Consider the following 24,606-nt stretch of genomic DNA (forward strand, 5'->3'; position numbering starts at 1 on the left):
AAAAAAACACCGAAACGCCTGGCCGGGGATGGCAAAGCGTTCCAGCTTAGTGAAAAAGGTCAGCGACCAAAATGTACTTTGTCACGTGGTAAAAACGTTTTAGCTGAAAAATTGTGTGACGACCACGACAAAATATTGCAGCGCATACTGCAAACCTAGTAATGTTAGATGTCTCATGCCAGACTGTGCGCTGTGAGTTTTAATATTATGTCATGGACATCACCAAATTTTTCACTCAAAAGCATTTTTGGCACATAACAAGACATGAAAATACGTATATTGTCGCTGACTTCATCCAGCGAGTCAGGACGTTTACCGCAGTGGCCAAACGTTTTGGCGGAGTTGGTTAATTTGCTACTGTCGCGTTCCCCGTTTCCAGCCAGTGGCCCATCTGTATTCTTTTTTTGTATTCGAAATATACCTGTTATGTAAAAAATAACATTAAAAAATCGTGTGCTTTGAAAGTTGTGCTGTGATTTCGGCACTGGAATGTACCAAATATTCGCAAAGCAGACTTTGGTGTTTTGATTTTCGTGGAACCCGAATTAGTAACACTTTCCGGGTTATCGCCCGACACCTAAATATTCGTTTAATCCGTTCATATAATCCCCGCTGGGCGTATCTTTGACAGGGTGGCGTGGCCTCAGTGCAACGAAGACACTACGGTAGTATTCGGAACAAACGTTGTAATGCAAAATGATGCGATCGTGCGCGTTCGATGATATTGGTTCAGCGACGGCTTACAAAGACAACTCAAAGATCAAACTCTCAGCTAGGGTAGTCAAAACACGCAATGTCTAGATTGAAATCATCGCCCATATGATAAAATCCGTCTCCTTTTTAATCACAGCTTGGGCAGTAGTTTGGTCAAAATCCATGCACGCAATAACAGACAGCCACATGACATTAAACGACACCGTCCTACAATGCACTACCATCAGGGACGAAACCAAAGGGCCAGGGTGGGGGATGGACCCTCCCCCTGAGCCGAGAGGTTTACACCAAATTAAAAATGGCACATGCCGCTTCTCCTCTGAGAGGATAAGTCTGGACACGTGTCTGACTGTCATGCAGATTGAGTAGGTTCTCTAGATTGAGCAAGTTTTCTACCTGCCACAAACACCGTTGCGCCATGACGTTGTTGCATGAAATCACCAATCAGCGCAATCCTCTAGTAAACTTGCTGTGCTGACAGTCAAGCAGTGGCTATCTGGTAAGCAAACTTACTATCTAGACGCATTGTGCATGGAATGCTTTACCACAACACAGGACATCTTTCCCAACACTCAGGACATCAGCAAAAAACACGGCATTAAAAGTCAAAGGTGAGTTCAAAGAGATGAAGACTTGTCCAGTTCCCTAACGTGGCTGCGGATAGCACCCAACGCCATTTTCGCGCCGGTTTCTGCCAAACACTGCACCCACCGGCACAGTTCTGAAGTTCGCCTCAGTCGGCTACCCTCTGCCACGCTCTGCTAACGGTGGCGACAGACTGAGCCTCTACCGGGGGCTGGTAAGGGGCCACCGGCTACGGCCGGACGCCGTCCCTGCTCCCGCCCTTGCTCCTGTCCTTGTCCCTGTCTCTGTCCTTGTCGAGCGCTCGGAGCCACGCGGCCGAGCTGGCCGACACTCCGTCGATCACGGGCCTCGTTCCCAGCCGGCTGGCGGCCCCAGACGGCGTACCGGCTGGCTGTTGCAGCCCACTGGCTAAGGCCGCTCCTGACCCACCCGTCTGCCTCATCTCTGTCTCCGTGCCATCTTTTCCACGCCTTCTTCCGCTCTGCACCCGTTGCTCCACGCCGTTCGCACCGTCTCCGCTGTCCCTCTCCGCCCCGTCGCCGCACTCCCTACCACCGCCAGCCACTGTTCCTCCGTCGCCTTCCTCTGTCGCCTCCTCTTCTCCGTCCGCTTGGCGTCTGTCCGTCTCGTCGCCGGGTGCGTCCGGCCCGTCCGCGTCGGTGCACGCGTCGGTCCGCTGGCAGCACGGACACGACGAGCCGGCCTGCAGCGCTCGACAGTGAGCGTGCATGACGTGCCGGCAGTGGACGCAGGCCGACACCTGCGCGTCGAACGGGAACAGCGGGGCGCCCTCCCAGCACAGCTGGCACGTCTGGGCGGTGCGGCGGCATGTCTGAGGAACGGCACCGGCCACGTTACCCGTCAGCTCTGACCCCAGAACAGACTGTTCAAGACCGATAGCTGCTGGTGCCATGATACACATGTGGTTGGTTCTGTGACAAACATCTGTGTGAAAATGCATTGCTTTCCTTATTTTTGTCCGCCATGCGCCATCGGCGTGTTCAGGTGTTTAAGTCCTTTCTCACTGAAAGCATTCAACAGGCGTTTCATGAATGTTGCTACCACAGCAAGTTATTTTTCACCGGTCATGTCGGTGACGTCATAGTCCATACCGATTAGCAAAACATTACCTTGTTCCCGATGAAAAAAATAAGAACATCGTCCTAAAAAGAGTAGGATACCAGCGGTCCGGATGAGGGCATGGAGAGCACAGAGTCGCTGGACAGACGGTCGCTCACCTCACACCGCTTCCGGAGGTGTGCGTCGAGCTGCTCGTGCGCCTTCACCAGTAGAGCGGCCAGCTGGCCGGACCACACGTCGCTGAGGTCGCGCAAGCTGTAGAGGCGTGGCGAGCCTAGCAGGTGCGGCCGGGCCTCGAGCCAGGAGGGCAGGCGCGCCCCGTCAGCCGGACACGGCAGCGTGCACCGTCGCATCTGCACCAGCCGCTGCCGCAGCTCCTGCCGACCGACGGCACCCCGGCTGCAGGGTGCGGATAGAACACGACAGGTATCTGCACCACCCGCTGCCGCAGCTCCTGCCGGCCGACGGCACCCCGGCTGCAGCGCATGGATAGAACACGACAGTTGTCTGCACAATTATCTCCACCAGCCGCTGCCGCAGCTTCTGCCGGCCGGCGGCACCCCGGGTGCAGGGTGTGGATAGAACACGACAGTTATCTGCACCAGCCGCTGCCGCAGCTCCTGCCGACCGACGGCCCCCCGGCTGCAGCGCACGGGTAGAACACGACAGTTATCTGCGCCAGTATCTCCACCAGGCGCTGCCGCAGCTCCTGCCGACCGACGGCACCCCGGCTGCAGCGCACGGATAGAATACAACAGGTATCTGCACCAGCCGCTGCCGCAGCTTCTGCCGGCCGACGGCACCCCGGCTGCAGGGTACGACTGGAGCACGACAGGCATCTGCACCAGCCGCTGCCGTAGCTCCTGCTGACCGACGGCACCCCGACCGCACGGCGCGGCTGAAGCACGACAGCTACCTGCACCAGCCGCTGCCGTAGCTCCTGCTGACCGACGGCATTCCGGCTGTAGGGTACGGATAAAGCACGACATGCATCTGCACCAGCCGCTGCCGCAGCTCCTGCTAGCTGACGGCACCCGGCTGCAGGGTACGGCTGGAGCACGACAGGCGAGCGCTGTGCCTAGGGCCAGCTATCTAAAACCACCGCCTTGGTACTGCTGGCGAGAAGCACTCCCGCAGGCGCCAGGAGGTCCTGGATGAACTCGACGGGAATCAAGCCAACGCGACGGCACGGCCGACGGGGCGTGGCGTCTGCCTGTCGGACCACCTCCAGGACGCAGCAGCCTGGCAGGCGGCCACAGCATGTTGAAGGCAAAGCTCACCCGTACGTGTCCCAGCTCCTCCACGTAGCTGAACAGCAGGTGGTTGGCCTCCTCTACGTCTAGCACGGGCCGGTCGAACATAAGCTCCAGGTACTCACGCACCCCGCACGACACCTGCAGCATGCGGTCGCAGGACATTGTTCTGTACGTGATCCGATGATGACTAAGAATAAGCTCATGGGTATTCACGCATCACGCATCATAACTGGGGCGGCATGACGTACAAACATGGGAAATGAATGGCACGACTGCGACCGGGGATCGCCAGTATCCATCACCAGCGTAAAGGCACTTCCCGAAGCTCCTAGCCTCCCCTCCCCTCTGGTGAGCTGGAGCCGACACTTCGCAGTCGGGGGCCTCGTGCTCGCCTGCACCGGCACGTACCGGATACCTATGGAAGTCCCAGTTGCGGATGGCACGGGCAGGGATGATGGCTCGGTCACCGCGGTGACAGCGGGCGCAGAAGTAGCGGCCCGTGTAGTCGCAGAGCCGCGGCGAGCTGACCAGGTCCAGCTCGGCGTACAGGGCGCCGCGGCTCGTCCAGCTCGCGTCTGCCGGGCTCAGGCGGCACGGTCAGCCGGGTCTCACCCTCGGCGTACAGAGCGCCGCGGCTCGTCCAGCTCGCGTCTGCCGGGCTCAGGCGGCACGGTCAGTCGGGTCTCACCCTCGGCTCGTCCGTGGGCCCCGCGTGCACTAGACTGCGCCTGACAGATCCCCGTGCGGGCCCACCGCGCAATGCAGCCGACTCGCTACGGAGTAGATGTGGTGTTACCCGTGCATGTACATGCATGCGTATGCTCAGCTTTTGCATAGTTATCTTGGACACCGCCCAAGCTTTTCTGCTGCGGCAGGTGTCTTGCGGGGCTTGTGAATGCTTCCCCGGTTCCTATTCGAGGATGTCATGCGAGATGCACGGTGGGCCACCAACATGCTTTCATTTGAGTGCTTTATACGGCCAGGGCATGGAGACGCGCAAACGTGTGAAGTAGTTTTGTGTCTGTGCTAGTTTTGGTTGCAATCATTGACGGTGTGCTTACGATTTGTTTCTGATGGCGCTGGAAGTGCAATACATGTGAGCGACACGCATACAGAAATGCAAAACCATTCCAACAGAATCCCTCGGTAACCTTCTAAGGTGTGTGCATAAGGTGTAGTGCACAACATAATATATGTCATGGATGGGTACATACCATGTCATGGATACACGTAAAACATGTCATCGTTAGTCAAGTTCAAGCTTATCCGTCTTGACAGCGTAACTCATATCACCCTGGAACAGCACCGTACGCGCAAAGCATTCATAGAACACGCCGCCACTGCCACTCCTCAGCTGTCAGGACACATGCCGTGATCTCACCGACCGGGCAGGACGAATCTGGCGCACTCGGCGCACTTGAACTTCTGCCCGCTGAGTCCAGTCTCCGGGCAGATGCGCAGACTGTAGGCAGGGTGGCGGCGGACCCGCTCTGCGGCACACCGCCGCCGGATCTTCCCCGCACACTTGACGTGCACGCACAGGCTGCACCCTGCCGCCGAGTCAGGCGCACCCATTACTCCTACTCCGTGAACACGCCGTCGACCGACTGACTACGTCTTTATTCTCCTGGGTTCTCCGAGGAATGAAGTTATTACTCGTGTCTTTATGTGCAGAATGCTCCTCTCAAATGCATTTAACAACTTACGTAAAAACACAAAATTTGAACCGGGAAAATGTGCCGTGAAGTTGTGACGCCAGGACCCCAGGTCAGGCAGGAAGGCGGCACTCCCCCAATATCGATAAACTTTACGCCATCGCGATGTGTTCGTGCTTTGCAACATAGAAAAGGTTCTTGATGACCTTTGACCGCAGGATCCTAGTGATTGTGTAAAAAGCGGAACGATCCACTTTAAGTGTTATTTGTTAATGAAAAATACGGAATTCAATGTTTTGTTATTACCACTAATCTTCAAGTGGTGCAAAAATCTGGCGAACTTGCGCGTCCTTACCCCGCCCAACCCCAGTCGCATCTCGATTCGACCCTGTCATTGACACCAAGACTGCTTTGTGCATTGACGGCGACATCGTATATATCACAGGCGGTGTTCACTGGATCGACTGCGCATGCGGGGCTGTGGAGGATTTTTGTGTGCGTGACAGTTTTACTAGTGCCGACCTCGCTTATGCCAGTCCCTCTCGCGAGTCGGCGTGATAAATGATGTCAGTCTAGAGATTCTGTTTACTCGTAGCTCACACTCACCAACATTCCCTCCACATCGCAGTGCCCACGCACACAACCAACAGCAATCTTGCGTCTTCAATCGAATGAGTCTATGAGTACACCTGGTAACAAACGGTTCCCCTTATAAACCACTTCCACGCGGGAACAGTAACGATCGCCTGTCGTGGAAGTGATGTAATGTCACATCATTAGCAACCAATGAGAAACGTAGCGTACGTATTAAGAACGGAAACGTACGTATTATGCAACGGACGCGGCTATTTGGCTAACCAATTATAAAGAGCGGAATCACTTCGCGATTCTCGAAACCGTCTGATGCAAGCGTTGGCTGTTGAGTCGCTGAGCATGACTTCTGAAAGCAAGTATTCAGTCACATTATGAGGTGTGCATTGTTCTAGATTTCGGCGGAACAGGTGGTATGTGGCCTGAATAACAAGTCATTCAGACCATATACCATGTGGAACGTTAAACAGGTCTATTTGCCAGAAAGCTGGGCCTGAACAGAGACGGCTCTATTGCGGCACACCCCCTCTCCTCCCCCGGGTGGCTGATGCAACGCGCACCGACAGGGGGGAGGGTGACGCCATCCGGCCGGCGAGTCCGGCGGAGGGGGGGGGGGATTCTCGACCAATGAACGGTGGCTGGCGGTGGACCGCTTGATGCCAAAAAGTGGACTTTGTTACAAGCATTTGTCAACTGCGGTTCTTTTTTCAAGAACACGTCTGTTGAAGCTGGCCTTTTTGAGTAAACGTGCCTGTTTGAAGAAGACCGGTGGTCGAAATACATATTATTTCAAGTAAATATTCCCATTCTCTGACATATCGCGAAAAAGCTATGAAGCCCAGTGTCATTTCAAAGCCGTTGATCTCTTACATAATTATCATTCTGACCGCATTAGGTATTTGTAAGCACCTCTCAGCAATGTAAGCAAGGCGCTTGAGAAGCATTGACCGATGGTAAAATAAGCTTAACGAGTTTTTTTCGCAGCGTGCCGGGCCGTCAAGATCCTGACGGGATGTTTAGATCCAGTAATCACACATTAGAAAACCCGTTCTACTCTGCTATTCTCTCCCGAATACTTAACCGAAAAATACTGTTGCAAGTATGTATATGTCAATGGAGAACTAATACTCTAGAGGTACTAGAACGACAACCCTAGAAACTTCAACGACAGGAGTGGTTCGACAGAGTCCAGGTTCGATGGTTCAAACCAGCATTTCCACACAAAATTTAGGCAAGGCAGGATGTCTGAGTGTAACGTCAAGTGAAATCTTGTATATCGTCAAAATTCGTATCAGTGCAACGTTTACGGTCGCCAGTATTTAACGTCTGTATAATGCAGATATCTAGATGAAAAATATATTTATTGTAGAGCTGTTAATTTCTTTGCATAGTAAAACTGTAAATGCAATGCCACATTAGGTTCATGACGGGTCGCAAAATATTCTGAGACCTCCTCATATTACCGCTATGAAGCAGAGATAAGAGCGGGATTGCAAGATGGCAAATTCCGGATTGGGATTTCCTTATGGGATTTCTCATACATTTCCAACTCAATTTTCAACCAAGATTGAACTCTGATCTTATCAGGAGTTAATTCACCAATCGTCGACCTTGAATTTCATAACAATTTAGACGGTGCAGGACTCACGCAAAAACCGTTATTTTGTGTGCTCTCTGGTCTCAGAAATCCGTCCAATCTGAGGATACGAATTTTTGGAGCAGATACAATTGCTGATTGAAGTACAAGCTGCTCAGTTTTGTTTGCAAGTCGATCCGGATTATATTCCTGTTTTACTATCAAATATCCCTTGCATACCTGTTGTGAGATGTCTCGAAAGGTTTGCGCAAGCCCAGCTGAAAATTGCCATTGAGTTAGGTTGTCATAAAAACCTGGTACTCCAAATTGTGGAGAAATGTCTGGATATCCCAAAATGGCGTCCTCGGCGCCTGAGAATGTCTTAAGGACGACAAACATATTCTTAAGGATAAAGTGGCTCCTCAACAGAGCCATGAGGGATTTGGCTGCCCATGGCATTGAGAAGATACACAAGTTTTAAGACAAGGCATCGCCATTTCAAAGACGCCCATGCGCTGTAACAGAACCTGCAGCGCCCAGTACACAAACGCCCGTAAATGTGATGCATTTCAGCACCGTCGCGAACCACGGCCATTAACCGATTTTCTCACGTGTATTACGCACGCCATCTCTACGTTCTGGTGGTTCGATGAGGAAGATTTTGTCCCGTTAGCGCAGTACCATGTGCCCTGCGGACTAAAAGTGGCACCTTAAAGGGGGTTAGCGCAGTACCACGTGCCCTGCGGACTAAAAGTGGCACCTTAAAGGGGGTTAGCGCAGTACCACGTGCCCTGCGGACTAAAAGTGGCACCTTAAACGGAGTGTTGCACATTTGTGTGCGGTGTTGAACTGAACCGGCCATCTCGAAGATCATTTGATTCTGTTCCACGGCCCCGCCCTTCTTAAGAATTAAGCCCCTCCAATTTCTGAGCTATACGCCCACGAAGGTGTGCAGACCATTTCGGGGACTATTTCAAGGTCGCCCAGGCTCCTATGATGCCATCTGCCATCCCATTAGTCATGCGGTGACCAAGGCCAACAAAAATATAATCGTCGAGTCGTTCATATCTAGTGTTCGCGAGCGCGATTTCCTGATAAAATAGCCGTCCATTAGCTCTCAATCAATGTTGTGTAAGGCACGATGACGTAATCAACCAATGACGCAGTAAAGAGAATATTGACTGTGCAGAGAAGCTGTGCTGCTTAGAACAGGCTTTTCCACATAAAAGCATATCAATAGTTCTAAGTGAGCCTATCGCATCATGTCTGATGCTTGCTTTAATATCTCCAAATGTGGAACGTTCCCCTTCGGGCTGTAGCTCACATGGACTTATGCTGGATCCGAAAACAGCTTAACTTATATGATGCGTAATGATTATGACTATGAGATTATGAGATTATGTTCACTGCTTTCTCGGCCAAGTCAGTCACTGGGACGAAGTCAGGTTCCTGGCTTCGAAGCCAAGTTCGAAGCCAAGGTAGCGTGACCATAGTTGAAGCCGAAAGCGATTGCTGCTAAGTTTTAATCTGCAGAACCAAAGCCGACGCTAGTAGCTTCTTATATATTTTTTAAAAAAGGCGACTGTGAAGGCAGTGGCTCTGAACTTTTACCTACGAAGCGGAAGCTGAAGTCCAGGGCTTTGAATTCAGGAACGCGAAGTTAAAGCGGAGGCCTTCAGTTGGAAATCGCGAGTCCAAAACCGAAACCGAATATAATGTGCAACGTTGTTTTGAAATTAGAAACAACTTTTCCCGGTGTAAAAACTGCATGGAATCACACAGCACGATAATATTTCTGCCAATGTCATGAGACGGAGTGCGAGGATTACAGATGGAATATGTTTTCAGACTGTCACTCTCGTTGTAGGTGTAAGTGGTAGATACACAATGTTTCCGACATTGAGCTCTCCGATCTTCGTCAGGTGTTCATTGGTCCTGAGAATGACCCCCTGTTTTTTGCATTTAAGGAAGAATTTCACATTTGTATGGAATTCTGAACTGAAGTAGGCAACTTGAGGAGCCTTCGATGCAGTTCAAAGCCCCGTCTTTCTCAAAATATAAAACTCTCCAGTTTCTAACAATCCAAAAGTATGAAGAGGAGTTTTTGCTGAGGAGTATGCTCTTCGATCGCTCACGATCTTGTTCTTTGCCTGTGAATAGCAATTATGTTTCAGCACCGATCGACCGACACGACCGGGCACGAGAACCCGCACTGCAAGCTGCTCACGTGAGACGGGCCTGTATTAAGCGACGTGGTCATCTCTTTGGTGAAGACCAACCAGCCGAGCGTGGATCTTATGTTATTTTCAGCAATTTCATAAAATGAGGCAGCCAAAATTTAAGGCATATCTGATTTCTTGTGCAGCCTTAGTAGCCCCTTGGGTGAAGTTGACGCCCCTTCTGGAAGGGGTCCCACCGATCGGCATTCCTGGATCTGCCCTGTAGTCGGCAAAGAGCGAACCAACACCCCCGGATAGGCAGCAGACGATGTCCAAGGTAGACAGTCTTTTCGTGATGACCATTTCACTATACTTTTGTAATATGGCAGCAAAAAAAGTGGGAGGCAAGCCAGCCGAGGGAGGAACAGCTCAACATGGAGTGGAGGGGGGGGGGGGGGGGGGCTCAAAAGAATATGAATCGACACCCATGGGACCGAACACCAGCAGCCGGTCCCTGAATGCTATCTTTTGGGAGCGCGGTGCGTGACAAAGAATGTGAGTCAGCTCTGGAAAATACAGGTGCATTTTTTTTTCGAAACCGTGGCTAACGTCATGTCTAGCACGATTGCATCAGACCGCTGATATCTGCCCGCCGCGGCAGCTCAGAGATCAGCTATCGGTCAGCTCAGAGGTCAGCTGCCGGTCCGCAGCGTCAGTTCCGCCTCCCTCGGCAGTACAGATAACACCGCTGAGGAGGGGGGGGGGGGGGGGGGGGGGGCGTGCATGTCGAGACAGGAACGATCCGTCACCGTCCGGACTGGACATGAGTCGACGAAGGCCTTCAGATTTACAGGAAAGTAATCCAAAAGTATGAAGTGAGCTTTTGCTGAGGAATGTGCTCTTCGATCACTCACGATCTTGTTCTTTGCCTGCGAAAAACAACTGTGTTTTCAGTAGCGACCTTCTGGCCCACATCGCAGGCAGATATAAACAAACCTAATCGTCTGCCTGTGGTGTGATTTTTACCCTGTTCCCATTCTCGTTAGTTATCATTCACGAACAAACACGTGACAGATGGAGCGCCACAAAAACCATCCAGACCGCAAACAGCGATGAGTATCCACTCGTGTGTTTGCCGGCAAATACCACGTGAGAGCAACCAACACGTCTCCGAGATGTCGGCCATCTCCCGGGTGTAGGGCGCCTGGGATTCTAAGTTGGGGAGGCAGGATTTTTCAGCGGGCCTGCTGGACAAAGTGGGCCTCCTCACAGGGAACCTCTTGGGCAGTGCTGCGTTCAAGGGGAGCCGGGGGCATGTGCTCCCTTATCGAACTGTTACACACATCAGTATCCATATGGGGAGGGTATGGTGAGTTGCATCACCTTTTATTTTGGGCTCCTTGACACCATAACTCAGGGAATAGGATAAGACGCTTATAGCTGCAGATGCATGTGCAGCAACACATTTTTCATGCATTTTTTGGAGAGCACGTCTTCATTTTCTTGGTAAACAACCTTTGGTAAACCGCTTTCATATGATACAATCTGCCCCACCCAATGGTAAATGGCACCACATAGCAGGGAAGCTGCATCAATTTTTTCTTTTGCATGCAGCAGGTTGTATCGCAAGCACACTGAATGTGTTACCATACATAAACAAAAGGCGCTCCTCTCTTCTATTTCATGAATCGTCATCATTGTGACCTGACACAGATCTGCCCTTTTTGTATGTCAGTGTTTGCTCTACAACCACTGTCCCCTCGGGCTCTGTTACGCAAGTAGCAGTTAAGGATCTACATATGTTCTAAAAATGCCCACTTGCTGTCTCGATGACGATACGTCATGACAATCATGTTAGTCCATCATTGACGGTAAACCAGTCCACGACATTATTGTCGGTACATTATATCACTGACACAACATAATCCATGCATAGCTCATACATGTACCGTCCGACATCTTGGACGAAAATCTGCGTCATCCCGCGAAATATTTAACTGGCAGACGCCATTTTCGCGGCATGTGTGGCACTTTACTTCCCACCACTCAGTACAGTATTAGGATTAATCTGGCTATACCGAAAGACCTTAAGCACATATTTCCACCAAACGCCAAAATTTTCAGCTATATGCAAAACTCATATTTGTCGCGCTCACCTCAGGACGCGCGCGCGTATGTCGCCGCCAATACACTGAAAGATACAGGGCGCTCTTGTGCGTCAGCCGGGTGGGGTAAAGCCGGCATCCGTCGCATACATTTGAAGCAAATAGTCCTGATGGCACTTGGATACGCTACAACTCGCCCCACTATGTACCATACATGTCTGAAAACCTATATGGGGTTACAACCTACATAGGAACTCCATGTCTGCGAACTACATGTCTGAAAGTCCAGTGCGTCATTAAACAAACCAGTTCGTCATTCTAAGGCCAATTTACACCCCGACATGAATTGGCACAAGGTGTATGGAAGAGCTCAGAAGGGGCTGACCGGGCGCTGACAACCTCCCCATTGAAAGAACAATGGCGGCGGTTTGCGGCATGATTTATGGACTATCAGCAGCAGGGCGCACAAGAGTTTCTCAGATGCCTGCTGTAGGGCTTTGGATTTGCAGGGCAGCGGTTGGGTTCACGAGGACGTGGACGACTTCAGCAACCAGCTCAAACCGACAATCATCCACATCGATGACAGCCGCAGTGCCAGCCTGAAACCGCTGGAGCGCTGGAAGCATTTCTTGTTCCTGAAGACCTCGTAGTTCGGGGACCTGAGCCTGCCGACCAGATCAATGACGGGCCAGGCGCCATTGTTGGACTGCTTTGGCCTATTTGCCAAGGAAGAAGTGCTTGACGGAGATCAGAAGCCCACGCATGTACTCCATGTGCCAGAAGCGTCGAAAGTGCTCCTTGAACTTCATCATTCAGAGGTTCCTACGCATTCTCGTGGAATCTCTGAAAGCGCTCTTGCTGCAGCAGGATCAGTACAGAGATCAGTTCAATACCACCGTGGACTTCGCCCCCAGCCGGCTGGACCTGTCGCCACACCGTCTCCCATACCGAGATACTGGAAGTACGACTTGCGCTGCGTGACACAGCACTGTGACGTGGCGCATTAGAGCCACTGCGAGGCTCACTGTAAACACCGCTATTTGGGAGTCCGGTATCAGTACATTGACTCCAGAGTCCAGCCGTCCGTGTGCTCCGCGCCAAGAGCTGCAAAGCATGCGTGCTGTTTTTCTAGCTGGTCGGTCACTGACCTGGTGCAGACCTGAACGCTATTACTCAAAGGTGGTTGAGAGGGCTGTCTCGCCGCTCTTCCCGCCGGCTAATCGCTTTTGTAGTGTTCAGTTCTTTCCATGTATGTCGGATTCTGGCTTTAAATGCATAGTTCTTGCCATCAGTTGATGCCTTACGACGACCGCTGGACTAGATCTTCGAAAGGTTGTGTTCGTGCTACCACAAAGACATGGACGATCAAGGACGTACAACTTGCCCGTAATGCTGAATTCCCCATCCGTATAATAACTTCACCCATGATGCTAAATCGTAAGAACCTGATTATATGTTTTGACCCCAGAGAGTCGCTATGTGTGCTATACCCGAAGACGCAGTGATATGATCTACTGCTTCTTTGAAGGCTTCCTACCTATCGCGAAATTTGTGAGCAGCTTGAAAGAAAAAATATCAAAAAATTTGACGCGTCGTGGGCGGTTTTCTGCATGATATTGAGGTGGCTGGCTGACCGATCAGGGAACGAGCAAAAGCCAACTGTCAGGGCTCTTTCTTCTACAAAAGAAGTGTAATCTAGCCGATACCAACGCTGGTGGCGTAGCTTTCTCCTTACAGTTTGGTTCAGACTTCGATTATTTACCATCCATGTTTATGCTCTGGAATTCATGCAAGGGATTTCGGTGCTTGGTGCCTTTAGATGGAAGCGAGCGCATCCTGCAGGAAGGAAGAAGTCAGTCATGTAAATTGCCCTTGAAGTAATCCCGTGGTGTTCATATTTGAAAAGGCAAAGCTCATTAAAATGCCCTTTAGGTCAGACAGTCCTGAACATGGGTACTCGACGATAGGAGACTTCACGGTTTAGACAGACCCGGGGCTTTCATATGTGATCGCTAGCCTTTGCATTTGTATTCATTTTAGGAAAACTCCAGGGACGAATATCGGCAATGCTGGTTATTGACACAGGCACGTGTAAGATTTTTACGAAATGCTAGGTAGATGTCTCAAAAAACCCACACAATCTTACTGCTTCCGCTTCGCGCCGTCGTTCTTAAATCCATAAGTAATTATTTTACAGTTATCGACGCAAAACGGCAACATTGGGTGCAAAATTTAAGCACAATCCTTATCTCATCTTATTATTTCGTCGAGCCCTTTGATCAGATGGATTTCTGAGACCAGTGGCGGCGCTGAGCCATGCTCGTTGCGTGAGCGCTGGCTCCCCGTTCGGCCGCAACATTCCGGGTCGTCGGCAGAACTCCGCGACGGCAAATTTACATGTCTATTCGGCACGGTCTTCCTCACTCTCTGACGTCACCTTAACTTAAGCGCGACTGCTGTCACATTCCGCGGGATACTCTAGTCAGAGGCAAACAGCGAGGATATAAAGCGACTCAAACATAATCCGCTACTGGTGGTAGAGCGAAGGCGGACGCCCAAACCAACTGAGTCACCGTACGGGCAGGAACTTTGAGGAAACTTTGCCATAATTTAGAGATTACGCACTGTGAAAAAGCAAACGGGTAGGTAACGTGTAAGTAGACCTGTCAAGAAACGGTTAATGGGCAGGTGTAGGCGAGAGAGCTTCACGGGCTGGTTAACCCCATAGGAGCGCATGTGATATGGTAACAGGGTGAGTTGGTTAAGGTTTTGGGGGGAAAGTATGAGTACTGATATAGTTAAGGCGTTTGCGTAATGTCGGACAGATTCCCCGTGAAATACGATACTGTTCACACTTAATTTATCTGTGATTAGCTCCATTCACACCACTACTGCAACTAACCACGCAAAAGAGTAAGTTCAGATGTATACGATCCCGATGGTCTTCATAATTATTCATCAAATATCAGGGATAATGCATACTAGTGGGTAGCGGGTGGGCATCACTGGTCACGGCTGGTTAATGACTGGGTGTGGGCACAGCTGCATAGATAACGAGTTGATAAGGTTAAGGAGACTTTTCCTGCGAAAGGCTCTAGTGTGTGCACAGTCCCAGAGGTAGCCCACGGATTTAGTAAGGCAAAGCCTGCGGGTGAAGTCGTGTATTTTCCAATTCCCTGGGCAGTACTACCCTCCCACTTTCTTCAACTTTTGTCTTGGTTCTCGGCCATTGATCCAAACTTTTAGTGAGGTTTGTTTTACTTGAAATTAATTTCTAAATCATTGAAAATTTACATTTTAAGCGTGTGTACCGCATAATACACTCTCCGTGTGTTCTTCAGCGGACAGCTTCGTTTAGTCTGGTTAAGCATCATGCGATTTTCTTGCCTGGTGCGCGCCATAGCACCACAAATATTGCAGCTGTTTCGTACAAAATCCCGCCCTGCCCCTCCCGCTCCGTTGCGCCACCCGTGCCTTCGTGTCGACGAGAACCGACCCCGGCGCCTGCCCAGCAGCGTGCACAGGGCGGCAGCCCAGCCGACTTACGTTGGCAGGTGAGCCGTCTGTGCAAGGGGGAGATGATGAGCGCGCCGCACGAGTCGCACCAGCTCCTGAGCGGGCCGCAGAAGCTGGGGGCTGTCAGCCGGTGCCCGCCGCCGCCGGTGCCGGGCTCTGCCGACGGGGTATGGGCGGACGCCATCCGGTGCCGGCCGAGGTCCGCTCCCTCCGGCCGAGGTCTGCTGCCGCCGGCCGAGGTCCGCTCCCCCCGGCCGAGGTCCGCTGCCGCCGGCTGAGGTCTGCTGCCGCCGGCCGAGGTCTACTGCCGCCAGCCGAGGTCCGCTGCCGCCGGCCGAGGACCGCTCCCTCCGGCCGAGGTCTGCTGCCGCCAGCCGAGGTCCGCTGCCGCCGGCCAAGGACCGGCCAGAGGCGCGGCTCGGTGGCCGGGTCAGCTCCCTTACTGCGGCAGGGCGGCCCCGGCTGAACAGGGCGGAACACCAGCTCAGCTGTGCGCGCGCGCCTGACAGACAGCAGCAGGGCCCACACTCAGGCCTAGGACACCCTCCCTTCTCACCTGACCATACGACTGACAGACAGCAGCAGGGCCCCCACTCAGGCCTAGGACACTCTCCCTTCTGCCCTGACCATACGACTGACAGACAGCAGCAGGGCCCCACACTCAGGCCTAGGACACCCTTCCTTCTCACCTGACCATACGGCCGACAGACAGCCCCACACTCAGGCCTAGGACACTCTCCCTTCTACCCTGACCATACGACTGACAGACAGCAGCAGGGCCCCACACTCAGGCCTAGGACACCCTTCCTTCTCACCTGACCATACGACTGACAGACAGCAGCAGGGCCCCACACTCAGGCCTAGGACACCCTTCCTTCTCACCTGACCATACGACTGACAGACAGCAGCAGGGACCCACACTCAGGCCTAGGACACCCTTCCTTCTCACCTGACCATACGGCCGACAGACAGCCCCACACTCAGGCCTCAGACACTCTCCCTCCTCTCCTGACCATATGGCTGACAGACAGCAGCAGGGCCTCATACTTAGGCCTCGGACACTATCCCTCCTCTTCTCACCATACGACTGACAGACAGCAGCAGGGCCCACACTCAGGCCTAGGACACCCTCCATTCTCACCTGACCATACGGCTGACAGACAGCAGCAGGGCCTCATACTCAGGCTCTGGACACCCTCCCTTCTCCCCGGACCACACATGGGATTATAGTCTGAGGCAGGGGGCTCGGCGTGGAGTCATAAATGCCCACCGGCTGTGGGCAGTTTTCGGAACAGCCACCGCTATCCGACTGCACGTGTACAATTACAGCAGCAATAAAGTCCTCTCTCGCGCTCCAGTGCGCTTTATTTCTCCGAGGTGAATTCTGAGAGCTGCCAACTTAGCACAGCGCTCTGTGCAGATCAGTGCTAATTTTGTGTTTTTGCCGCATGCTTCACGTTGTGAAATATTGGTAACAACATTTTTGTGCATTCTTAACTTTGTTTTAATGCATAGTATCGCCCTAGTGTCTTGGCCTCATTCAGCGAGATCTCAGGCATTATACCTATAGGCCGCACTAATTCGCGTTCTGCCAAAACGTTTTATAGGTAACCAAAAGCTGGCCCATCGGCCTTTAACTTCACAGCGGTGAACAATTTCTGAGCGGTCCGCGTTCGGAGGAGTCCATGACATGTTCCAGTGTCCACTTCAACGTAGTCCATAGCCGACTAAACCGACGAGGCTATCGTCCGATAACGACCACCACCAAAACAACACGGATCCTGTCGCACATGCCTGACGTGGGTGTCCCGTTCCAACCCGCAGCCCGTCTTGCGGTTACGAACAGGGACATCCGCGGCAGCCAGAAGTACAGCCCACGGATATGAAGTACGACCCATCCAACCCATGTACAGCATGAAGTACAGCCCATCAAGATTGAATACGCAGGCAATATCTATCTAGCTCTTTGGAACAGGACAGCGCATCGGAGGCCTTCCTACCCTGTGTAGGCCCGCGTTGGTCGTAGCCTCATCACCGCAGTAAAGAAGGCCAGAAACCTTGGTGTTTTCATAAAACCGTATCTTGGAAATCGCACATCAATGTGATTGTGCAGCAGTGAATAAGGATTAAAGTTGCGTCTTTACACAATCGTCAACCGATGCCGAAAAACATCATGTGCGAAGTTGTGGAATCGCTAGCGATAACGCATGTGCTTTAGTGCAGCACTTTTTCAGGCAGAGCACAAGTTTGGGCCTAGGTACCGCATATGTACGGGTACTGCACTAACGCTGCGTTCGGAATGTACCTTTCGGCCGGAGCGATAGCGGACCTTCGTAAGTATGAGCGTTTCGGTGTCACTCGGCTGCAGCTGGACTGGCTGGGCGTGGGCGAGCTCATCGAAGACCGATTATGCGTACAAATGGGTATGATCACAGCGTCACTGGAGATCCAAATCAATATTTTTATTATTATTTTACTATTTCACAACCTATATAGCCTATTTCAGGATCAACCTGTGTTGGGTAGGCCATCAATACGACGTAGCCACGAAAATTTTGTGTGACATGCTTTTGAGCTGAAGCAGGTGAGCGTGGCTTTTTGTTCAGGGCACAACATTTTGGAACAGTGTCCTCCGGAAGTGCAGCAGGCTTGCAGTGAGTGATCGTTTAACGGGCAGTGAAAAGGCGTTATCAGCAGGAGGGCATCTGTCTAACCGCATCAGGAAAAGGATAGAGATTGATTTTCTGAAGTTATGCGAGGATAGGTGTTTATGTTTTGTGTTGTATCAATTGAAATAAATATGCTCTGTGTATGTGGCATTTTGGTAAGTTCAACATCACAAACTGTGTATCTTTGCGCAAGAGTGCAAAAGTGGTGAGTTCATCAGGAAATGATGCTAAATATTCAGGTTTCTATATCTGCATGCTGCACGCACATCAGCTCTAAAAGTATGTACAAAATGCAATAATATATATATATATATATATATATATATATATATATATATATATATATATATGTATATATGTTGGAATATTTTAGCAGAATCCCTTCTTTTATATTTGTTTGATTAAAAATAACTGCTAACTCAGCATTGACGAGATTTTTGACGCATCGTTCTGGTTTCCGGGCCTTTGACTTGGCATCATCGCTTAGATTAAAGATGGTTCGCACAAAATTACTCATATATTCATCGCTCCTTTCATTCTAACGTTTTGAGATCCTATCTCATCGTCGGGGAAGACTGAATGGCACGAGATAAGTTTTGAGTTTTAAAGAATAAAAGATTGAGCATTACTGAAGGAAACCATCTTTTGGTACGAAGAAAATTCACAACAGAGCTAAGTGTGCAAACCGTAATACTCTTTGTTGACGTGACTGTTGATGGACAAGGACAACAATTCAAAACGACTGTATACGGAAAGCAGACTAACAACGGACGGTGTTTAAATGCTGACAGCGAGTGTCCTCGACGCTACAAAATTAGCGTCATAAGGTTCTTCATTAGACGAGCATTTAAGCACTGCTCTGATTGCACAGGACTACATTCAGAATTGATAAGAATCAGACAGATTTTGGTGAACAACGGTTCTGACGTTAAAAACGAAATACGACACATGACAAGACACTTTGACAGCAAACCACGACAAGACATCCAACCGACCGTCAAGCTGTATTATCAAAATGAAATGACATCTGCCCACAAACAAGACGACAGCTTTACGGGAAACTATCTCTCGACATGTTGAAGGCAAAAACGACCACAACATAGATATCATCATTTATCATCGTGATAAGAAAATATCTAACTTTCTTATGAGAAACATCCCAGACAAACCCGACAAACTAAAATACACCAATGTAGCGTATCAATTAAAATGCATATATATATGCATAAAAATGCAATTAAATGCATATATATATATATATATATATATATATATATATATATATATATATATATATATATATATATGATAGAAACAGTACTTGGTCCTCATTCGACAAAGATCTATCGGAGTCATCATGAACCCAATTATTTTATGTATAGGTTGAGTAACTCGTAGGTGGAATGAAAACGTTTTCAGGTGGAAATGGATCAACACAAAAATGCCGCAAATTGTAGCCAGCAAGGTCAGCTTATGTATGCCGTGCTTCGAGCCATGGATGTCGCATTCTGAAATTTATTTGGAAGGGCGTACGAGGGTTGAATGTCTTCATAGTATTAAGTTTTCAGTGGTGGAGGATATTTTTGGAGACATTTTGGCGATGTTCGTAGAACTTTGAAGTTTCGAAGACAAACACTAGAGGTGAAAAAGGTCTTCCAAGCAGATGCGAAGCTCCACTCATGCATAAACACTGGCTTCATACTTCTTTAAACCATGCACTAAGCGTCGTTGCGTCGTTGTTGCCCTGGACGTGATCGCGCTGTAAAGAACAGACTAAGACATTTTGGAGTGTGTTTAACAACTAACCTACCATAATCTGAATTCACCACGCTACTTTCAGCAAAGCACTTTTTAAGACCACCTGGAAAAATGCTTGCTTTTAAAATTCGACATTTATTGATGCATGCGTACCGCAGAGCGGATTGTGCGCGCTGGTGGCTGGAACGAAATTACGGCAGCGGGCTACCGATTACACATTTATCCGTTGTGAGGTCGGATGTCACTTGACAGGCGTTTTCATGCCTTCACTGGCATATGTCCCCATGGCTGAAACGACCCGGCTGTACGCCATACCGTCAAGCCTAAGCGAGTGACACGACAACGTTCTTCACAGTCGGCTATCTCTCAAAAGTACGGTGCATTTTTGGGTGTACCACAGACTACTGATATGATTAGTTCCCCGTAAGTATATACATAGGTCAATATGCACGTAGGTGAATATATATAAACAGTTCAACTTGTCCAAACATTGAATTACGTTCCGAGCCGACGTTTAAATGCTGCGATTGCCGGCCGCTATTGCAACGTTAAGATTTTGCCCTTGCTTACGTGCATCTGTTTGAGGGATAATTATTCCCAAATCCGTCGTATTTGGGCACGTAATAGGCATTTCGGGTGTTTAGATGTGTTAAGCTGTTTGCGGGTGTCAGGGTCGAAAGTTCTAAAGTTCAAGCCCAAACTCCCGACTTCTCTTCAGCACAGCGATGGAGGCAACCGCTCCGTTAAGCTGTTAATTTCGTGCTTTTGAAAAACTTCAGCTTCTGACGTATCGGGTTATTGACCACGTGACCCAAAACATGAGCACACTTGAAGCCGCTGCTGTCCAGTCCACTTCGATGTTCCGTTCAGCAGCGAAGTAAACAATGTGAAAAAGTGGGCCTCCCACGACACACCCTTCGTTTTTGTATCTTCAACGCTTTGACGTGACTTGTGTTTAGGTTGTTTAAGAGTAGGGTTACACCATGTAAAATCTATAAAATTACGTAACAAAGCAGTCGTACCCAAACTGGTCACTAGTATAGGGTACTGGGTGGGGGCGAGAGTAGATACGTTGCCTTTACCTGGGTCTGCTTCTCTGCCTAAATTCCTCCGGAGCTACGTGGCGATTGCGTTAACATGGCTTAATCCTTAGGTGTCCACGTTTAACATAATGGTGGGGGGGTACAGTCGCGGATGTTACTGAAGTAGAGTGAGTGCAGAAAATTTATCGGATTTCGCCCATTTACGTTCTATAATATATATATATATATATATATGTATATATATATATATATATATATATATATATATATATATATATATATATATATATATATATATATATACCCATGTTTGATTATAAATAACTGCTGACTCAGCATTGACGAGCTTTTTGACGCATTGTTCTTGTTTCCGGATCTTTGACTTGGCATCATCGCTTAGATTAAAGATGGTTCGCACAAAATGACTCATATATTCATCGCTCCTTACATTCTAACGTTTCGAGATCTTATCTCACCGTTGGAGAAGGCTGAATGGCACAAAACTGTCGTGAGTTTCAAAGGATAAAAATGTGCACTACTGTCGGAAAACATCTTTGGTACGGAGAACATAAATGAACCACAACTAAATGAAGTAAGACAGAATCCTGCTTTCCCTCTGATACATATAAGAAACATTCCTAATGGGAACACTACAAAGATACAGTGAGAATACTCTTGCCGCAATTACATCAATAATGCTCACCGCACACCACCTAATAGTTCGAGAGTTATACACGAATTTGTCTGTCTGCTCAGGGCCGGAGAGAGTTCGTTAATGAATATGCCGTCCCAAATTTGAAGGCGTCTTCTGTCATTGCACGTCCGTAAAATGTCAGTATTGTCTGTCAGTTGTTGTCGTGCCAATGTAATTTCATGTTCGTGTCGCATGTGGTCCAGAGGTGCCCCGTCACGTAAGTGCATTGTCAGGCGTCGCGAGAGTGTCGTGCTCACACCAATGTAGTGTATGGAACGAAGTTTGCAGCCTTCGATGTTGCATTAGACCATATATACAGCACAAGGAGCACAAGGAGCTGACCATATATATATATATATATATATATATATATATATATATATATATATAGCAAGGCTCCCTGCAAGCTGGCAACCTTTTACACCGGTTACATGATTTGACTGACCTTGTCACGCAGATTTCGCGGATAACTACGGAGGATGCAGCCTGCTATGCTGCGGCCTGGCGCAGTGTGAAACGCAACCAAACGTGCGATGGGGCGTCCGTGTACGCAGGCGGCACCCACGCCCTACTGCGCTACCCGGGGATGGTCCTTACGTCCAGGGCTCATCCGCACCCCGCACTAGGTGGCGCCACCTAGGCACGACTGGACTGCAAACCACGGCTTGTCGAGCGTTGAGATTAATGTATGCGAGACTGCTTGCCTGCATTGAACGGCGAGGTCGTTATGCTTCTGTGTTGGCAAAGTTCACACGATTTCACAATTTTGCACGATTTCGATACGATCTATTTAAGCAGGATAACCTGCTTTAACGACGACGTTTAGTACATGGTTTAAAGGAGTATGAAGCAAGTGTTCCTCCATGAGTGGAGCTTCGCATCTGCTTGGAAGACCTTTTCCACCCCTAATGTTTGCCTGCGAAACGGCGCAAGGTTTTACATTAAAAATTTCTAAAAGTTTTGCCCCCTGGTCTGTTCTAATGCATTTGTGCTCACTGATTACGGCTTTGACCATAAGAATGCTGACTTTGATGTTCTTTTGGACACCCCGCCACTTAAAGGTCTTCACTTTTCACGATTTTGTTTCCATGAAATACATAACAGCTCCACTGATAGCGCGACCAAGGCACATCAGCATTATTTACTGGCAGCACTAGTGTAGTATAAATATATTAGCACAAAAACCAATATTCTACCTCTACCCAGTGTCCTTAAATATTCGCACCAAAAGTGATAACCTAATAAATGCAATATTCCATAAGAGATAGCGGAAGCATTACTAGTTGTACTTGTTAATGTTCCCGCATCAGGTTGTGCCAGGAACATTATCATCGTGGTTCTGAGGGAGCCGCACCCCTTCTTGCAACCGGTTGCGCTTTTTGTAACTGGCTGGTGTGCCCCTCTCCGAAAATCCTTGGCGACACTCATGGTATACGTCATACTTGATGTGTATTTTTTGGAGGTCAGTGGAGGGACATTATTTGCTAAGTTCCGGCAGTCAAACAAACAATCTTATTTTAGTCCGTAAAACACCTATTTTATCACGTGCTCCGTGACAGCGGGTCGCTAGACACGTTGCACTACGTAGGATCACTATAACGAACAAACAACAGCCTTTAAAAATGAACTAATCATGCGCGAGCAGTGCGATCATTTACATTAGACGGTACGGTGGAAGGACTACCAACTGGCAACGTCACCTTCCTCTTGGACAAATGAACCTTTTATGTATATGTCCCCTGACACCGGATGACTGAATGCTTGTGGCCGGCCTGTAGCATGCTGAAAATGTACAGTAGCGTGTCAAATCCTCCGAGTTGCTTCGAGAAGTCTTCTCCAGCCACTGACAGGTCGGCTCCAGTGTCGGCAAGGGCACTCAGCTTGGCACTGTGGTGTGCCTCCGCTTGCACATACACCCGCTGTGCTCCCGCAGGTGACGTGGATGTCGGAACAGCCGAGGTGATCGGCCAGCGGTGGCCTTCCATGCCGCGATGGTCGAGAGGCCCCGGGCCCCGTTGCGAGCCAGCGGTGGCCTTCCATGCCGCGACGGTCGAGAGGCCCGGGTCCCGTGGCGGTCGACAGACGCTGGCGAAGTGGCCGGTCTTGCTGCGGAGGTGACATTTCCTGTCGCGGGCCGGGCAGTGCCAGTCCGGCGGTGCAGGTACCCACAGCGTCAGCACCGGTCCCGCTCGACCACCGCCGGCGACGTGCAACGTGGTGATCCGGACTCAGGTGATCTTCGGGCATCGGGAGAGTCCCGCGCGTGAGCTTGCGTCCTCTAGCAGGCCTCTGTCCGCACACGCAGCACGTGGCCAGCGCGGCCGAAGGCGTCGGGCCGTCACGTCCGGCGTGGCAATCGCAGCCGTAGTCACGTGACAGACCATGCAGGCCGTGGATTCGTCGTTGCCTCGAATCTCCGCAGCGTCTCTGAAGGCAGCCTCTGGAGACCTGCAGAGCAGCGGACAGAGACAGGCTTGGGATTTGCAGAGCCTCTGAACAGGCTCTGTGGGTCTCAGACCCATAACAATGTGATCTCGGATGAGTGACTCACTGCGTTACAGACAAAAATTACCCTTCCGAGACAAGCCACGAAGACAAGTGGGAAAGTCATCAAACGTCTCTCCCTCGACCCGAAGTCTAGCGTTAAACTGCTCCATCTGAAGGACCTCGTTCACCTGTCCGATGGCGTGGACCTCCAGGTGTTGAAGTAACACAGTCACATCTTGTCATCCCGAGTCCTCCAGCCGCAGATTTTGGACGACTCGGTTCGTGTTGTCAGTCAGACGGGATGAAATGACGGCCATTGGAGGAGGACGGCCTCGGCTCCAAGGCACCAACGCCTGTGAGGAGGCAGAAGTCCTCCCACCTGTCTGTCCACGTGCAGAATGCCGCCGCGGTCTGTGGCGAGGCCAAGCGGGTCCGGCTGGGTCGTCTCCCCGAGCCCCGAGGTACAGGCTGGCGGCTGCTCTTGCACCAGCGCGCCGGCCGCCGGTGCGAACTACGCACCACTCGCCACAGTCGCCCGCCACGCTACATTCAATTCAACAGACACGATCCCACCGTCCGCGCCTTGCAGTGATCTCAGACAACTCGGTCTCAACATCAGCCGCTCGTATCTTAACATGCGCTCGGGTGGGGGTCAAATTGACCCCCCGAAGGTTTTTCCAGAATGGTTTCCGAACAGTACGGCATAGCCGCGCCAAAT

The 24,606-nt window shown here is 50.3% G+C and overlaps 1 protein-coding gene across 1 annotated transcript; it reads right to left on the reverse strand.

Moving 5' to 3' along the window:
• Window positions 1–1,426: 1,426 nt before the first annotated feature.
• LOC119096696 (differentially expressed in FDCP 8 homolog A) lies at window positions 1,427–15,470 on the reverse strand. The gene is made up of 6 exons (XM_037219591.1): window positions 15,268–15,470; window positions 5,021–5,185; window positions 4,044–4,210; window positions 3,660–3,773; window positions 2,538–2,756; window positions 1,427–2,131 (listed from the first exon to the last, which is right to left on the reverse strand). The coding sequence occupies exons 1-6, from the start codon at window positions 15,419–15,421 to the stop codon at window positions 1,529–1,531; spliced, it is 1,422 nt and encodes a 473-aa protein (XP_037075486.1). The 5' UTR covers window positions 15,422–15,470; the 3' UTR covers window positions 1,427–1,528.
• Window positions 15,471–24,606: the final 9,136 nt, after the last annotated feature.

The sequence above is a fragment of the Pollicipes pollicipes genome, unplaced genomic scaffold (assembly GCF_011947565.3).
Source record: "Pollicipes pollicipes isolate AB1234 unplaced genomic scaffold, Ppol_2.1 Scaffold_4295;HRSCAF=5057_pilon_pilon_pilon, whole genome shotgun sequence".
NCBI lineage: Eukaryota > Metazoa > Arthropoda > Thecostraca > Pollicipedomorpha > Pollicipedidae > Pollicipes > Pollicipes pollicipes.